Here is a 19,295-nt window from a genome sequence, read left to right as displayed (position 1 = left end):
TTAGTGGAAAACCTCAACTCTGAGATTACCCAAAGCATCACCGGAATCCCGATGCACAAGATATCTCGTCAAAGGTAAAACTAATCCAGCAAGGCCGCCCGACGTGTCGACGATCCCGATAGGAGCCGCGTATCTCGTTCTCAGGACACGACGGATAAGCGAAGCGTACGATGGCCTGATAGAAATCTCCCGAGTTGCCCCGGGTTGGCCCCGCACGGTGCTCTGTTTTGGACCAGCACCATCAGCACTGGCCCTCCCTGTATTATGTAGAATTACTCCTCGGGTAGCGCTAACTCCCTATGCATTTCAAATTAACAGAATTATTATGTTGGGCAAATAGTACCAATGTTGGGCCTTGCCAGACCAGCTTTAATCTAAAACGAATTATCAAGGGGGTCCCCATAACAACCCCGATCGTGTTAGGAGCGCTCAAATATGGAACATAACACCGGTAGCCGAAACTAAGGGGGCAAAGGTGGAACAAAACACCAGGCTAGAAAGGCCGAGCCTTCCACCTTTTACCAAGTATATAGGTGCATTAAATTATATAGCATTAATATGGTGATAAAACAAGGAACCCATGTTCACATGGAAGCAACTGCACCTGCAACTAGCAACGCTAACACAAGGTTAAGCAAGCGGTAACATAGCCAATCAGTGGTTTGCTAGGTTGAACAGGTTGAAGGTTTTCATGGCATTGTTGAGAGGCTGATATTGAACATGTGGTAGGCAACGAGACATAACGATAGAAACGGTAAAACTAGCATGGCAATGATAGTAATGGTATCTGGGGAAATGGTCATCTTGCCTGAGATCCCGCTTGGAAGAAGAATGACTCCGTGAAGCAGACGAATCGATGAAGTCGAACGGGTCCTCACAATCCGACACGCTTGCGGAACTCTATCGAGACGAAGCAACCCGGAAACACAAATCAACACACGATATTCACCACATGATGCACAACACATATGATGCATGAACAGCTGAATACATGCAAATCACGGCATGACAATTCACGTCAATCAAACACTACACATTAAGTGAAGTTCAATATGCAACGAGTTGCATATTGACGAAACTCCACGTTAATTATTTAGTTCTATCCCGATTAGATACACGGAAATATTAACTGTGGTTAAACATGGAAGGAGGTGAAGCGCAATTAATCTACCTATCTAGGCATTTTAAATGAGGTCGGTTGTGACATATAGCACCTCCAAGACGACCTGACATGTTAATTTTCAATTCTGTCCAGATCTGAACTAACACATTTAATTAGTTGTTAAACATCAAAACAAATAGGTTCACGTGATTCTACGCGTCATTTCAAGCAATTTACACATAGAGATCATCTCCAACGGAGCTACGGATCAAAAGATACGGACACCGCAAGATATGATGGCATGAATACAATATGTGTGCAAGGACGGTCATGAGCACTTCAAAACACACAATCAGCAAGGTAAAATGAAACTACATGAGATTCTAAGCAAGTTCCATGTAGGACACGATCAAAACGGAGTTACGGATCAACAACTACGAGCAAAACAAGAAATCACTACAATCTGCCAAAATCAGCCACATAGCATTTTCTACACCCCACAACTACGAGCTACTCAACTCAAATACAAACAATCAAGGCATGACACGAAAGAGGTCAAGAAGCACTACAACAAACAGCTAACAACAACTAGCATGGCAGCAAGGAACACTAGGAAAAGAAGACACAAAATGGCATCTCATACACTATTTCAGACTTAGTGAGAATTACACTTCATGAAAGTGCAGTTTTCAATATGAAGCCATATTGACAGCAGCAAAACCACAAGCTACAGGACTCCAAATGGCATGAAAATTCATAGCATGCTAGAGAATCCCAAAGTCTACAACTTACTCCACTGCACCAACCTCAAAAGAGCTACAGATCACAAGATAGAGGCAAAACAAAACAGCAACAAAATATAACAGATCTCAGACTTGGAAATATTTCAGCACCTCCAAAACAGCACTATTTCTAGCAACTTGAGAGCAAGAAAACCACACCTAAACATGCATTTCTATTGCAACCAAAAATACAAGGGGCTAGAGTAAACATCCAAGAACAACTCCCTAGTTGACAACTCCTTCAAACGAAGCACGGAATAAATCCGACGAAATAGACAAGAGGGCAACATGGCAAAATATCGCGCGAACTAACTTGCTCTAATGCTAAAACTAATTGCACAGAAAAATCCTATTCCTATGGATATTTCTACCCCGAAAACATATAAAATATGTGGGGTTGCACAACAAAAATATTGACACACGTAAATGCGAGATAATGCCCTAAGCACGGAAAAAAAACTAGCGGCAAATCACTACGCGCAAAAATACCAACGGCTACTCTAAAATTCATGGAAAAGGGGTTCGTGAAACATGGACATTTAACCTAAGGCATTCGGGCAAACCGGACACGCACGAGAAAAAAATCTACGGGACGAAACAATATAGACAGCACACGTTTCTAGGCATACGGCTTGCTAAACGACGTCAAACAATTATCCACATGTTATAATCGGATTCTACGCGTAAAACTACACGAAATGCATATGCTACACGCCTAGTTCCGACACACGGAATTAAAGTTACGGACATTCTAAATATCGCCTAAATTCTGGAATTTAAATAATTCCGAAAATTGGCCTAAATTAACTAATGGGCCTACTACGTGGGCGCAGTTTAGCATATCCCGCCTCGGGCACGGAATAGAGGCAGGGGGAACTCACCGGGTGGGCTCAGCCCATGAATGAGGAGGCGGACTAGAGGCCGAAGGGGAGGGAGGCTGGTCGAGGCCCTGAGGCGACCTCGCTGGGCCACGCGGGGCGCGCGGGAGGAGGCCTAGCTAGGGCGCGTGTGGGTTGTGCAGCTGGGCCTCGGCTGCCGCGGGGCTGGGCCGACCTACCAGCGAGGGCAACGGCGCCAGCGAGCGGGACGCGAGGCGCTCCTCCTCCCGATGGAGGAAGCGGCCATGGCGGCGGCCTAAGGCGCTGGCACGGGTCGCAGGGAACCCGAGGGGCGGCAGGGCCAGCAGGGGGGCGCGGCGGCCGGATCTGGCGTGAGGCGGGCGTCGCAGGGGCTTTGGCAGCGAGCGGCCGACCACGGGAGGTCGTGGCCGGCGACGAAGGTGGACATGGCGGCGGCGCTTGAAGGTCTCGTCGGCGGCTCAGGCACGGGGCACGGGGCAGGCCGGCGACGAGGGCTCCTAGCCGGGCGCTAGGCACAGGGGCATGGGAGCTGCTGGGATCGGGAGCAGGGAGGAGCCAGCGCGGCGGGGTGATCCGGGCAGAACGGGGCGGCGGCGGCTCGGGCCCGGGCGGGCCTGCGATGGGCTCCGCGGGCCCGCGCGGGAGGAGAGAGGAGAGAGGCTGGAGGTGGCGGCTGTTGGGGTAGGTGGGTGCGGATCCCGAGGTAGGGCTAGGGTTTGCCTGAAATGGAAGGCACGGCGTCTATTTATAGGAAGGGGCTAGGTTATAGGGTATCTGGGGTTTTTTGACCCTCCGATCGCGATCGTACGGTCCGATTGGAGAGGCGGGTTAGCGTTTGCTGTGAAGAGTAGTTATCTGGAGACGAGGGGGGAAACGGGCGATGCGGCAACATTTTTAAAACACCGACAAACGTCCGACGATAGACTGAATACGGTGCCGCTACGGTCGACCGTTCGGGTACCAGACGGACTCCGATCGCGACGAAATTTGACAGGCGGCCTAGCTATAACTGAATACGACCGCATGCCAAGTTTCACCCCGATCAGAGAAAGTTTTACGCACACTTCGAAACAGGGTTTTGACGATGCCGCGGGCGCGTGCGTGTGCGGTCGGGCTCAAAACGGACAACGACGTGAACCGGCAACTAACAACGGATGCATGTCTTGAAAACTGGCGGCAACGGGATGCCGATGCAATGCTGATGATGCGCATGATGCGATGATGATGCAACAAATTAAAATAACCACACGATGAAAACGGAATAGAAGGGGAATCTTCTGGGGCGTCGGTCTCGGGCTGTCACAACATGTGACACATATTCTGCACTCACATTGCGGTGCTCTGAAAGAGTGTCGGTTTGCTCACAGCCATGTTGCTCTATTTTTGTGACATGCCATGGCTGACATACCCCCGGCTTGTGGCGAGCAATAACTCTTCCGCGGCAACCCGCTTCGCGATGGATGCATATGAGCTTCAACTCCTTTTTATCATACTGCTTCACTCTATGTTGCTTGTGTATGGCAATTGCATAGCTATGTATTGCTTGTTTAGCAGATTTCTTATCTGAGAAAATCTGTCCAACGGCCAGACTTCCCGCTTCTAGGCCAGCAACAGAGTGAAATTCATTGGTGATGCTCATAACCTGTAAAAACTCTGGGTTCATTGGTGCAGCGACCGCCTTCTCAGGAGGAACAACTTCATCATCATCTGATTCCGAAGAGGCAGAAGAATGACCATCATCGTCATCATCTAGTGCATGTGGCAATCCTCGACATGTTCGCTCATGTCAACGACCGCAGACCAATATCCCGTGTCATACACTTGTTGGCCACCTGTTGGTTCCGATGGGCCGGCGTCGGGGGCTACAGTTATGGCCACTTGTTGGCCACCCCTTGGTTTCGATGGGCCGGCGTCGGGGGCTACACTTATGGCCAACTCGGCCTCACCGGCACCGCTACTGCACTCGGCGACATCACTGGCAGAAATGAACTCCACATAAACCATGGGTTGTCCATACATTCAGTTATTGGGATTGCTTGCAAAACCCATGTACGACGCCCATGCTCTTTCACGAGTAACCCGCCGCAGAACCCAACGATTTCCTTCCTCAACCACCAAAGCCTCCATGGTCATTTTTTTCCATTCATCGCTGAACCAAACACCGCTCGGATGCACCTTCTAACTGCCGCATACTCTATATTAACCATGTCTCTCACTACAACCGTAGTCATCCCGTACCTAGACACATCCACACCAGAAGGACCCTCACGTACGATGTGCCCATAAAACACTAACAAATTTTCCATAGTACCTAACGAGCAGCCATATTTACATCGTTAGTCCATTAAAAATCATATTATTATATTTATATTGTAATAACAACATCCATTACTTATTTTTTTACATATAACAATTTAACAAATACTCACAGACGACTGTACATCTACGCATAATAATTTATATTGTATCATTTGTCGTGACACTACATCTATAAAATAAATACAAGATAAATTACAATATGTCATTCATACCTCTGGTTTAATAAGGATATCCTTCCGAATACAAAATATCACCAGTATAATATCAGCGAATTCCACCTATTATCATATGAATAAAAATATTACACACATAATTATTTCCGTGCTAGCAGAAGTTTTAAAATACATACTGCATGCATATATATATATATATATATATATATATATCACGAGTCATATATCTACGGGGTTGACAAATTATCACATAAACAAATATATTACACACACGTCTTGCATCTAATAATACTAATGGAGTTAACATATTATTACATGTTTTTAACAAAAATGCTAGTTACACAGACATTTTTTGGCTGCTTTCTAAATATCAGTTGCATGCAAACACGAACAAATCACCGGTAATATATGAACAGAGTCGACCTATTATCACATGAACACAAATATGAACAGAGTCTCATACCTTGATCTTCAACTTAGTAGTTTATATCGCATGACAAAATAGTTCCACAAAAGTGATAATACACTCCCTAAGACAAAAGATAAACACATACTTAGAAACTAATCAAACAAAATAAAACATCATGCATCCAAACACGACCAACAGAAATGTAAAGCTCTTACCTTGATCTATCTTTTTTTCAACTACAGCGTCTTCAAAATAGTTCCACAAAAGTGATAATACACTCCTTAAGACAAAAGAAAACACATACTTAGAAACTAATCAAACAACATAAAACATCATGCATGCAAACATGACCAACAGAAATGAAAAGCTCTTACCTTGATCTATCTTTTCTTCAACTGCAACGTCTTCAAAATCTAACTTTAAACCATCCAAAATCACAACTTAAACCTTCATATGGAGTAGTTCTTGAGAAGAGAGTGAGAAAGAGAAAGAGAAGAGAGTGACAGAGATGGCAACGGCAGGAGAAGAGAGTGAGAGAGGAGACAGCGACGCGGTTCGTTTATAAAGAGAGTGAAGAGGAGGCAAACCACCACGAAGTTTTACACTGTTTCGTCGGTGAAGAGCGAGAAAATTGTGCCACTGTTTCGTCGGTGGAGACTGTCTCAGCGTAGGAATCAACGATCCTGGAAATCAGCGCAGTCAGTGGAAATCAGCGCCGCAACAGTATAGGTCGCTTCCTCCCGAGGCGGCAGGTCCCGCCTGGCCGCCAGTTGCCGAGGCGGCAGGGCCCACCTCTCTGTCGCCGTTACGTTGCCGCGATGCTGGAACGGAATCGTGCGTCGGCCGGCTGGGCTCGTGGCGGCAGGCCCCAGCCGCCTCGGTCGGTGGCGGCAGGTGGCACGTGTCGCCTGGCGCGCCTGCCGCCACGGACGGGTGGGGGTTTTTTCCGTAGATTTCATCCACATGTGGTCCTTTTCGACAAATGCATTTGGCTAGAGGTCCTTTTGGACAAAAATTCAAAATTTTTGTCTTAGATTTTTCTATGTATGGATGCATGTAGATATTCAAATGTGACTAGATACATTCATATCTAGACAAATCCAAGACAATAATTTTGGAACGGAAGGAATATTTACGACTATGTATGTGTCGTGCTTCCCGTTCCTTGTTCGTCTTGCTTCCCTAGTTCATGTTCTTGCCAATCCTCCTATTCTTGTTCTTTGATGTGCATCCATCATGGTTTTTTGTCTCAATTTCAGGATTGCTCTCCACATGTGCGAAGAAAATGTGTTGGGATGACGTTTGTCGTTGTCGCGAGGGCCATGCCAGAACCAAGCCGCCATGGACTGGTGTTGGAGTTCAAGGCAACGCGTTGCGTGACCATATGCCAGCGGTAGTCCTGCACCCCCGTGCGGCACGCACGCTAGTTCCGCGTTGCCCTGAACGAGACCAACCGTGAAATTTCTCGAGAGCGTGCTCGCGTGCCACACACGGGCCTACCTCAACGTGAAATCGCTCCGCCGTAGAGCGTGCTAATGACGTGTTGAAGAAAAACGAGAGGACAAATAATGGAAAACCATCTCTTTTTTATCAGTCCGATACATATATGTACATCTAGTAGGGATGTGTTGTTTCAAAGAGACACAACTGGACATCGGTTGGTTGTAAAGAGAGAGAGGCAAGAGTCACATCCCTTCCGAAGGGTAAGGATATGTACAATAGTTGATAAGATAGCCATATCTTAAGTCCTGCATGTAATTTAAAGATGACAAAAAAATGTCTTATAATGGGTCACCTCTTAGCCTTAACTTCAATATCTAGTTATTCCTAAAAAACATGATGAGACATGTTAAAAGATCACATCTTAGTTCTCTCTTAAATAAGAGAAGACAAATATTTTCTTATGAATTCTCTCTTCTCCACCTCATCATTTATCCTACATGACCACATAATTTTGACCCATGACCACATAATTTCGACGAAGGGGTCGTTCCCTCCTCTCCACACAGATCCGCCCCCTCCCCGGTGGTGATTCTCACTTACCGTCAGCTACGCGATATTTGGTGACATATTTTTCAGATTGATTCAACAGCAACTACTACAGCTCCGGGGTATAGAAGCCACCACCGTCGGCTACACGATATTTGGTGACATATTTTTCAGATTGATTCAACAGCAACTACTACAGCTCCGGGGTATAGAAGCGGCGGCACCGACGTGTCAACAGCTCATTCTAGTATCAGATCCTTTCGTCAAAAAAATATTCATAATCCGTGTTACATCGCGAATTGATATAATCACAATTTGCAGCATGTTTGACTTCAAGTACAAGAAAAGCACTCCAGCTTGGACGTAAGGTATTCCTGGGGGCATTCATGCATCACACCAAGCTGGCAAAGTACTCTTTTCATCAACAGGATCAAAACCAACTGAACAGGAAACACCCTGAATGAAAAGAGGAATTAAATGGAGAACCAGCAAATCTGATAACCCAAGAAACAAAAGAACATTTTGAGCATACCTGAGATCTTCATTGACCACCACCGTCCAGCAGCATCCGGCCAGGACCGAAGTCATAGCCCTCAGCATTCTGAAATTCTGCAGGACAGGTTGTGATACAGTACAGTACAAGACCAAGAAGAAAGACCAAGAGCAAGAGCAGTACAGTACAACACAGGCCTGCGAAATTCCGAACAAGCAAATATGATTCAGACAAAAAATAATAAGGGCCACCTTATGCTAACCTGACACTTCACAGGACCACCACCGAAGCAGCAGCATTCCACGCTAAGACTCCGCTTGAAATCCGTGTATTTTTCTACACCGGTATTTAATTTACAGGAGGTTTGTATCTTTTACAGGTGTAAAGCGATGAAAAACAACAATCCAATCAGGGCCTAAGATGTGTCCTCAGTGTTTTAAAGATCCTCAGGACAGATTGTGGAACATCATCAGGTATACCCTGCATATAGAACATGAACAAGATAAGTACATGCCTGTAAACTCAAGAACCAGCAAATCTGATTCAAAAAAGAAAAACAAGGGCTGGCTTATGCTAACATGGGATCTCAGATATCGGACAAAAAAAACAAAAGGATCCAAACAGAACTTCCACAAAGTCCAAACCATGTACTACGTCACCCTGGTTGGAATTTTACATCAATGATTCCAACCAAACACCATGCAGAAAGTCTACACACAAAAAAAGCAGCACAACTGACACCAGATCATTTCAAAGAGCACAAGCTATACCACAGATCAACATAGAAGTACAATAATCAACAAGATACAAAACAGGTAAGAACATAAACTGAACACATGGTACCATCATCCAACAACATAAAAAATCATTCAACAATCTCAAAATAACTGACAGATAACAAAGCAACTGAATGAAAAAATGATTTTCTTTTCTAGATGTGGACTTTGTACACAGAGGGAGCTTATGTCATATGTTACAGAAGCCCTGCCTATGTTAGCAACACTGATTCTACAGGGGCATATCAAGCAACGCATGTTTGCAGCTAGCAGCAATCTTGCGGTAAAGCTTGAAACCTAACCTGCTCTAGGGCCAGTGAGATTTATCTCTACTGGCATGTCTCAAAATGGAAATGCCCATGCGCATGTATTTATATCTATGAGAAAGACAGTATCCTGTTAAGCACTAAAGCAAGTATTGCAATCCCAGAAAGAAACCATCCAGCTGCAGCCTTGTGGAAGTCTAGTTATATAATCAGACCGAATGTGTTCTGCACAATTGCAGTAGACTATGGACCTGAGGCAGTCTTTCTTTGTTCCATAATCTGAACCGCCCAACAGAGCGCCATCTGATGATCTGATTGGCCTGCCGTCAATGGCCTATTGTTGCAACATGCCATCCAAACGCCTACCCATTTCACGAGGAATCCTCTCGTTGTGTCAATAGCAATTCCTTCTCCTTAACAAAACCCACCAAGGGTGTACATCTTTCAATAGGTGACGCACACGCAAAGATGAAGATAGCAATGCATTGTCTTCAGACTTCTCGCCTAGAACCATTAGATGAATTCGGCCTCCTGGCCACTCCAAACTGTAAACTTTCTCTAGATCTATCACCAGAGCGTCCCAGGTCATCCAAATTCCGGTAACTGGCATTTCTTGGAACAGAGTTAGCACGCTCTTCCTCATCGGCCTTCATGCCAACCCTGGGGTCCTGAAGCATGTCCAGATGCCTAGGTCTTGGTCCACCTGTCCTCAAGTTCCTAATGTTGTTTGAAGAATTCCTTCCTGGAGTGTTGGAAGAGATCTTCATGGCCAGAAAGTCCTTGGGGATGCTATCCAAGTCCATGAAGCATTTCCTGGCCTTTGCGTCTGCTACCAGCGCCGCCCAGTCCTCTGACTGCATGAGAGCACTGGCATTACCAACAACCTAGAAAACGACGAATAACTATTAGTACAGTAGCATTTGATCAGAGCATGTTTGAAGTAGTAGTACAGTGGTCCTGATGCATTTTTTTAAGGAGGACAGACCATACCCATAGAGCTCTCCTAGCTCGAGTAAGAGCAACATTCATGCGCCGTATATCTGCAACAAAACCCACACCATGATTTGAAGCACGGACACATGACATGATAATCACATCACGCTCCTGGCCTTGAAAAGCATCTACTGTATTTATGTAGATATCTTTCCCTTCCTCAGTATTCATGACCTCCTCAAATTCCCGCTGAAGACACTTCAACTGCAACTTATATGGAGTGATTATACCAACAGATGCCTTCTTACCACCATTAACTTTCACAAGTTTCTGAAGATGCTCATATAAACGCAATGCAAACTGAGCTTCATGAACATTCTGGTATGAAGATGATCCCCCTCTATGAGACTCACGACCATGTGAGATGTCATAAAAAATGTAAGGTGCCATTAATGCATCTTTGTAATACACCTCATCAGGCAGTTTGACAACGCTTTCACTGTCTGTAAGGCAGCCTTGATAGAAGTATCGTGATGGAAACTCTCGGATCTGGGGATGCATCCGATATTGCACTGACAACAAAATGGTAGGGCAACCAGCCTGCTGAAACCTCTCAAAAAGGCTCCTGCTATAGAGTAAAGTTCCAGCCGCTTTACTAATAACAGTGGCAGGGAGCTGCTGCGGATCACCTACCAAGACACATCTAGCGGCACCAAGTGCAAGTGGAGGGAGGACTCCTACTTCACTGGCCTGAGCTGCCTCATCGATAACAACCATATCAAAACCATGACTAAGGCGAGAAAATAACTTGCGCCCACTGCTTGACACTGTTGTAAAAACAATTTCTGCTTCGTTGGCAAAACTGGCTTCCAGACTAGACCTAGCATCTTCCAGATTGAAGTTACTGCCAACACGGAACCTGCTTTCTAATATCAGCAGCCTTGACATCTCTACAAGTACTTTATCCCTGCTTTCCACAGAGGCAGCAAGTTTTTGAAGCAGAATGTCACGGTTACGATCCCTGTGAGCAAGCACATCAGGATCTACCCCAACTGAACCATGGGATCTACCAGCTGCTGCAACGATATTAAGTTCCCTCTGTAGAAGCCCTATCTCATGTGATAACTGCTGCTCGCGGCCTTTTAGCTGCTGCAACCACCCTATTACTTCATCGCGGCCCTTCATCAAAAGCTGTTCCGTTCGTCGCTCAACTGATACAGCTTGGGCAGCACGAGACTGTGTGTCAACTCCAACACGAGCAACATCAGGGCGGTAAACCTTCATCTCGCCATCTATGAAACCTCGGTCAAGAACACGAGAAAGCAGCTCATCTGTTGCAGCATTTGACGGGGCACACACAAGCATCCGTGGTTTGGGACAAAGCTTGGGAAGAGTGCGGAACAGGTTCTGATCCATGCTCTGCAGAACTTCATCAATAGACCCCGCGGCAAAAGCCTCTGAGCTGCTGTTAGTGGTACTACCAACTTGCTTGTAACTTTCAGGAGCAAGTTTCTTTAGCAGAGCAGCATAGTAATGTTGATACTGAACAAGGTGAATAACATTTAACATTCCCCACACAGTATGGGTTTTCCCTGTCCCTGGAGGACCTTGTACCAATGTGAAAGGCCATGGTTCTTGTTTCTTAACCACTCCATTGCTTGTGCCAGCAGCTGTGTGCATTGCAGCCCAATGAATCGCTGATAGTTGAGGCCCATTGAAAGTACGATTGAGATGATCAGAAAAACTTGGAGTGAAACAGTCAGGCATAGCAGGCGGCTGCTCTTGATATTTTGGGAAGTGCTCTGGACTTGGTTGAAGAATTGCGTTTTGCATCTGATGGGAAGACTTTTATCAGCATCAAGCAAAAATGTTAACCAAGAAGGACAGATAAGAACCAGGTGTAATATGCATTACCTGCACATTAAGACGGCGGAATGCATGCAATGCTACATATTCCCTTTGTGTTGTTGCAAGAGAACCAAGACCCGTTAGGTACCATGTGCTTCGAGGTTGCAGTTTCCTCAGAACACTAGTCTCACTAGTGCATCACAAAAAAAGACAACCAAAAGGATTCAGTATAAACAATAAAAAAAGGTCAACCATAGTGTTTATGAATCGAGTCAACTTAACAAACTAAACTAAACCTAACAGTCTGGTAGGTAATATTCTCAGAAAATTGTGCCTATGAACCTCATAGCACTAAAAAAGTTTATGAATCGAGTCAACTTAACAAACTAAACTAAACCTAACAGTCTAGTAGGTAATATTCTCAGAAAATTGTGCCTATGAACCTCATAGCAGGTCCTGTTAGGATAGGGGATTTTCGCTTTTTGAGTATAGCTTAATTCATAAGATGGTGATGTTCTCAGCACTAAACAAACCAGAACTAGGAGAAAATTACATTGCAGATGGTGCGCATGTGTAATGTTCAATGTAACTGCGTGTGAAAAACCCAACGACCTTAAAAGCAAAAGGCAAACTGACAAGTTAGACAAGCTGCTGTATCAGTGAGTACTGCTCACTCCAAGGTAAACCTTATCATGCAGTGCAAAATTCATCTGCTCACTCCAAGGTAAACCTTATCATGCAGTGCAGAATTCATCATCTCAAGTACGATACATTCCAAAGTACAGTTGACTAAAATAAATTTGGCATGCAACTTCTATCATATTTGTGTGAACTGTGAAGCAAACAATCATATGCCGGTGATAAAAAGAACTAAGAGAACTTCCAATAACAGTTGATATAGTATGAAGGGAACAAAGTGGACAAAGTCATACTGAACTCAGCACAAAAACGTGGTCTTACCAAAACATAGTGTGGGACAACTAAAAAACAATGATATCACTAACACTGGATTACCTGCTACAATCAAATGAATCCCCAGCATAAAAATGGATAATTGCGCCAATGGGATCACGCGTATCAATAGGCATATGGCGTCTGACTGTACCTACAAGCCGTCCACAGTCAGCTTCAGCATCTTCATTTGAAGCAGCGGCCTTCCTATTAGATCTACTTGATTGGGCAGCTTATAAATAAACAAAACAAAGGTAAGTGAACACAGCTGTCAAAACATATTTGTTAAAGCAAAAGAAAATCTTGATAAAAATAAGGGATATTTTCAGCATGGCTACCTGAACCAGGCCGGGGGGAAGACAAAATTGCAACTTCACCTTCTTTGAAAGTCCATTTATATTCATTTATTGGCAAAACAACAACATCATACCATCCTGAATGCAGAAAGCATATTTATGTTAGGTGATTACAATGGGTAACATCATTTGTTATGATTGTTCTACAAAAAAGGGGGCAATAAAAATGCAGAAAATGTACCTCTTTCGCGCCTATCCACACTTTTCAAGCGCACCATTACATGTGCGTCCCTTGATACAGCCTCAAGACTCTCCTCATAGGAACTATATAGCTGAGCTCTGCATTCCTCAAAAAGCAAAGGCTCAAACACTCTAATGTACTCCTCAGCAGAATCAAAGCTTCCAGGAACACACTGAAGTTCTTCCTCCTCTGTTCAGATAACAAATATAAAACTTGCCTTGTCAAACTAAGAGTGCTCATGCACACACACAGTGGTTTTACAATAGAACGAAATCAAGCAAACACTGACAATGCAATCATTAGACACTCAGCATGCATTCACCCAGAAAAATCAGTGCAACTGTACCAACCATGAGAGAAGAACATAAAGAGCAAACTAGAACAGTCTTAATAAATACAGAACACAGGCAGACATAAAAAATAGTACAAAGTTTATTATTTTTGTAAAATAGACCATATATGTCTAGAGGACTGTAATCTTATAAAGCATGCAAGTGACCCTTATGTTCTGCAAGTCACTAAAACAGAATAGCATTTCTAAGGAAGTAACACCAGGCAAATTTCACAATCGCATAAACAAAATGTATTGCCTCAGCACAGTACAGAATTTTCCAGATTAAACAATGGCGTCAGTACCAAAGATATCCAAAAGAAACAGGGTCAATGCCGAAGAACTAACCCGGATTGTGCCAGAACTTGCCATTTGTCACTTCCCGTATAAGTCGCTCAACAGATGTGTCATTATACTGTGTGTTATTAACTGAAGCTTGCTTTTTTGGAACAAGAGACCTTTTGTTGATTGGCTTCTGATCTGCAGTATTTTGTCCTGTTAGAACTGCTCTCTGAGAAGAGACTGGTCTGCCCTTGAACTGCTTGGAATCTGTGGGCTGCTTTGGAAAAGGCTGCCTTGGGACAGATTGTTGATTACAATCTGAGGGCGGGTCTTCAGCATTCATTTTCTTTGACCTGCCATGAGATCCCAACTCAATATCACCATTAGATTCTCCATTTTGATCACAAGGATCAGCAGAATTACTTCTTTCTGAACCAATCGTCTCGGATTGTCTCTGATCCCTGATGACTGGCTGACTCTGCTTGTCTGCAGCTCTTTCACCAACACCACGAGTAGCTTCCTTCACGGTACGTGTAACAATTGGTGCTGGAAAAGATGACTGTCTCCTTGGTGTAATTGTCTTCATTGTGCCAGCTTGTTTTGCATCCTCAACATTGATGAACACAGTCTGCCTGGCTCGCTTTTTACCAAGCATTGCAACTTTGTGTTCATCTAACTTAGGTCTCTTTGCAGGGTTGTTCGTGCACTTCAATGCATAACTGGCTTCTACTCCTCGGACATCCTTTGACTTATTGCACTGGTCCATATCATCCCCAGGTTGATTTCCTTTAGATTCAAAAAGTTTCATGCTCTCAACTCCTGTCGGACCACGAAGCGCTGGAACTTTAGACACATCAGCCATTTCAGTGTCACTAGGTTCAGCAGCAATGTCATATTTAACCACATCACTAGATTTAACAATAAGAGGTCCACTCTCTTGGGATTCTCTTTTCACTTGAGTACCTGCAGTACCAGCAGATTCTTCTCTGTTGCTGACACTGCTTCCTGCGGTGTCAGAAGCACCATCTGCATCAGACCACTCTCCCTCTTCTCTTTCAACTGATTGTGGACCCTGGTTGGAGGGCCCCGTACAGTGTGCAACACTATCAGACAAAGATGTAGAAGCGGCAGTAGCATCCATATTCTCTTCAGTATTCATTGAATACTTCACATTTTGTGAATCTGTACTTCTCACAAAAGGTTGAAAACCTGAACCAGAAGATGCATGATTAAAGGCATGGTTGTTCAATATCCCTTGCGACCAAGGCGCTTCTTGTGGTGGAAACAAATTAGAGGGATACATATTGGGAACAGGAAGTTGAGGTTGGGACACAACAATAGCAGCTTCTTCTTCGTCAGCTTCTGTTGGGAGCTCATTGAGGTCAAATAACATCCTTCCACGAGACCCCATGTCATGTGTATATGCATATAACTTGAATATTTAACTGGTGGATTCAGTAACAATCTTCTAGGGCAATAGCACCTACTTGAAGAGAACTATTATTGACCTTCTTATATAACAAGAAATCTGCAACAACCAGCGTAATATGTTAGTAATATACAATCACAAACAGGGTGTTCAAGGGGTGCCTGGATGCTTCATTCCATTAGTGAGATGGCCCGTCAATAAGATGCGGAAGAAGAGCTGAACAAGGAAGTGAACAGTTACAGCAGAACCCTCATTGTCCAGTACGCTGGATTCATTTCATGTTCAGACCCAGAGACCACTTCGCCCTCTTGTGGTCCACCTCATACCCATCTCAAGAAATTGAATTCTAGGAATTCAGGATCTCAGCATCCAGACAGACCCTTTACACACAACGTAAATAAGTATGTGGAACATATCAAGCAGAAAATGAGTGTGCTGCATGGTTGAAAAGGTTAACATAACTACCTAAAGCAAACGGGTTGGATTTCAACATGACGTACAGAAATATATGATAATTGCTACGGCCAAAAAAAACGGCAAGACTAGCATCAATTTCACCCAAACTAAAAAGGTGTTCACTATCAAACAGAGGATACATTAATGGCTGCAAAAGGAGAGTGTATCTCAATAAACAAGCCTAAAAGATTCGAGGCCCTTCCTAGTGCTAAGGCTGCCCAGGTACGCAAAAAATCTGATGTGGCAAGGTAATTAAGAGGAGAGAGAGGAGTTTGACAACCTCCCAAAGAAACGATGCTAGGTTCGCGTTCCTAGACAAAAACACAATTTACTGTCTACAACTCACTAAATGAAGAAAGCTTAGCAACAAGCAGCTAAGCACCTATGCATTGGAGAGTTTAGTTGCTAAGCTCTATCATGCACTTAGCACCTCATCTAAGCAACATATGCACTGGGAGAGGTCCACGTAGCCCTAGGGTCTAATCCAGTAATAATTTCCACCCTAATCCCAAATTTAGTGTATACACATTACAATTGAATTATAAAATAGTTACCAAAGCTATACTGGCACCATCATTGCTTCTTGTTCCTCTTATTCTCCACCACCATCTCCTCCCTCCTGCTTCACCGCCACCTAAAATTATTTCAGCCTCTGGCAGCGCTGCCTCCAGTTGCCTTCTATTCTCCCCCACCCTCTGGCAGTCCTCACTATTCCCCAGTTCCTCTTATCCTCATCCACCTTCTGCTACCTCATGCTTCAGAGCCACCGCCACCACAATCCCGGTTCTTCTTCTTACCGTGCCCCTGCTTCTCTACTTACGCATGCCTCCCTGCTCCTCTTTTTATATTCAGCTTCTTCTCCAACCCTGGCTTGATTCCTCTTTGTGTAGATTTGCCATTTAATCCAAAAAATCAATCAAACTCCTAAACAGTTTACCAGTAGTATAAATGACTGTCCAAGCCTTCTATCTGACAAAAATAGCTTGATGACTACTATATACAACATAAAAGGAATATCAAACTTGACATTCAAGTCTACTTCAAGCATATTAGAGGATATGTGCTTCCAATGAAGTCAGAAGGTTAAGCGTGAACTATATTTAAAAGCTACCCAAGGAGGAATTTGATTTATAAACTACAAAAGTAGCCCTCTTTATTACAAAAAAATTGACCAAGGCACGACTATGATTCACTTATACTCTGAATTAAATGTTACAACAGAAGTACACATACGACAAAATCCCACCCGAATCCATACAAACCATACGCGTCGTCTGAAAAGCAATGGGTTCTAACAAACAAACAACAAAACATGATGTTAAGGCAGCAGTGTAACAAAGCTGCCAATTCTACTCACCAAAAAGTCAAAAACTAGGTTGACAATGAACTACAACGTAGCAAGTGTTCAAATTAGATGAACAATCCACTATTTGAACAAAGCAAATGAATCTAACATGCGCTCTATTATTTGACTATAAACGGATGATGAACTAACAAAGACCTAAACAAGCAGGAGCAACCCAATGTAGCTCCGAACCCCTATGTCAAGTGCTAGAAATCACTATTTGAACAAAGCAAATGAATCTAACATGCGCTCTATTATTTGACTATAAACGGATGATGAACTAACAAAGACCTAAACAAGCAGGAGCAACCCAATGTAGCTCCGAACCCCTATGTCAAGTGCTAGAAATCAATTAGCAAGAGAAATTTAATATACGGCAGGACATGGCCGAGAAATAAAGATCGCGTACCCTCTTCCATTCGTTACTACCACTAGCATGACATAGCCTGCTTCTGCTTGCTCGATCTACCAGGATAGGGTATTTATCGCACTGTCTTAAATCAGGAAATCCCATGGAAATTTTCCAAAATCCATAAAGGTCCCTTGGAAGCCGTCACTAGATTTGGAGAATCCCCCGTACCCTGATCCCCATTCCGTTTCCAGATTCGGCAAACTCACCTCGCACAGTTAATGTCCGAATTAGGCTGCCTAACTTGGAGAGAGATGGGAAAAAAAGAAGGCTCGTCCCACCCACGCGCACCAATCCTAGGGTTTCGTCATTCGACCGCCGGCCCGTTCAATTCGTATCGAAACCGCGTGACGGTGGGGTCCTAGGGTTCGTAGCAGGCAGGAAGAGTCGTGAGTTGGCGGAGATCTCCGTACCAGGCGATCGTTGTCGGCGTCGGCGGCGGAGGAGGAGGAGGGCAGATCCGTCTCTGTTTGACTAGGGTTCCCTTCCACCCTCGCATGTATGCCCCCGCCTCCCACCTCGATGCGTATGTGTGGGTGTTCTTCTCCAAGAAGAAAAATTCTTTTCCTTTTTGGTTTGGTGGCCTCGGCCCCTGCCCCTCTCTCGCCTCACGAGCGGTCTGTGTGCAGGTGACGAGACTACTACAGCTTTCGCTTCTTTTCTTCTGGAGAAAGAGGAGGAGAGGTGGGTGTGAGGTCCAGATGTGAGGGAAGAGGCGATGGGTGAAGGCTTATTTATAACCCATCGGGCGCCAGGCCCAACAGCCACCGGCTACGCGGACCAAACCGTATAGCCCCAACCACGGTATGTGTCGCTGCCTTGTGGAACCCAGCTGTAGGTCCGGTGGCTGCGTAAACCGGTGGAAGGGGTGGTGGGCCCGATCGCGCGTGGGGTGTGCGCTCGCATCTCGGACGGATGCAGTCGCATCGCAAGCACCAGGTTGGAGCCAAACTCGTCGGTTCTCTCTCACTCCTCATACTCCAACTCTATTAAGAGCGTCTACACCACGATCCTTCAAATCCGACCTCTCAAACACCTATGGACGCGTTCGCATCCGCGCGCGTCAGCGGACACTGATCGGTCACGTCTCAAATAATACAGTCTATATAGGACATCTCATATTAAGGTTTTTAAATTCATATAAAAAACATGCAAGAAATGAAACTTACGTACTACGTACAACCTATCTACTCCTTGTCGAAGATGTCAACGATCTTCATGCCCTCTCGCAGATAAATGGCCGCCTGCGGCAGCTCTATCCCCTCTTGCGGCCTCCTCTGCCTCAATCTCCCCCATCTCGTCGAAGAGGGTGTCGGCCTTCGCGTGCCTCTGCGGGATGAGTCGACGGTTGGCCTCCACTTCGGCCTCATCCCGGATGGAATCCAGGATGGCCTGCTGCTCCGTCATCTCCTTCGGTTGGGCGACGGCGAACTCCGCCTCCGCCTTCGCCATGCTCAAGCCGGGAGCCTCCTCCTCCATGGCCTCCGGCTGCTCCTGCTGCTCGTCCTCCTCCTCTTCCTCCTCCTTCGTCTTCGACGAGTCCGGAGGAAGACCCGCATCGATGCGAGTGGCACGGCGAGCCCGGATCTCCGCCTCGATTTGAAG

At 45.0% G+C, this 19,295-nt stretch overlaps 1 protein-coding gene across 6 annotated transcripts; it reads right to left on the bottom strand.

The window, feature by feature from the left end:
• Window positions 1–7,876: 7,876 nt before the first annotated feature.
• On the bottom strand, window positions 7,877–18,381 carry LOC123428060 (uncharacterized ATP-dependent helicase C29A10.10c-like). 6 transcript variants are annotated; one of them, XR_006622474.1, is made up of 11 exons: window positions 18,104–18,381; window positions 16,491–16,905; window positions 14,118–15,579; window positions 13,439–13,627; window positions 13,240–13,335; window positions 12,965–13,133; window positions 12,017–12,140; window positions 10,160–11,935; window positions 9,206–10,053; window positions 8,167–8,607; window positions 7,877–8,090 (listed from the first exon to the last, which is right to left on the bottom strand). XR_006622474.1 is itself a non-coding variant. In XM_045112230.1 (8 exons), exons 2-8 carry the CDS (start codon window positions 15,460–15,462, stop codon window positions 9,661–9,663), a joined length of 4,092 nt encoding a protein of 1,363 aa, XP_044968165.1. In that variant the 5' UTR covers window positions 15,463–15,579; window positions 18,104–18,381; the 3' UTR covers window positions 9,035–9,660. The 6 variants fall into 6 exon arrangements, 1 of the variants encoding a protein (XP_044968165.1); XR_006622475.1 differs by having other exon boundaries at window positions 16,491–16,816; XR_006622476.1 differs by lacking the exon at window positions 16,491–16,905 and having other exon boundaries at window positions 8,167–8,243; window positions 8,390–8,607.
• Between the last annotated feature and the right edge of the window lie 914 nt (window positions 18,382–19,295).

This window comes from Hordeum vulgare, chromosome 1H, assembly GCF_904849725.1.
Source record: "Hordeum vulgare subsp. vulgare chromosome 1H, MorexV3_pseudomolecules_assembly, whole genome shotgun sequence".
Classification (NCBI taxonomy): Eukaryota; Viridiplantae; Streptophyta; class Magnoliopsida; order Poales; family Poaceae; genus Hordeum; species Hordeum vulgare.
This window is presented reverse-complemented; position numbering and strand designations above follow the sequence as displayed.

Bases quoted from the DNA above. Each gene is read 5' to 3' on its own strand.
- LOC123428060 (XM_045112230.1), bottom strand. From the start codon at position 15,462: ATGGGGTCTCGTGGAAGGATGTTATTTGACCTCAATGAGCTCCCAACA. The intron at 13,134-13,239 runs GTAGCCATGCTG...TTTATTTATAAG, and splicing joins TTCCCCCCGGCCTGGTTCAG to CTGCCCAATCAAGTAGATCT. The intron at 12,141-12,964 runs GTAATCCAGTGT...GTGATGCACTAG, and splicing joins GATTCATTTGATTGTAGCAG to TGAGACTAGTGTTCTGAGGA.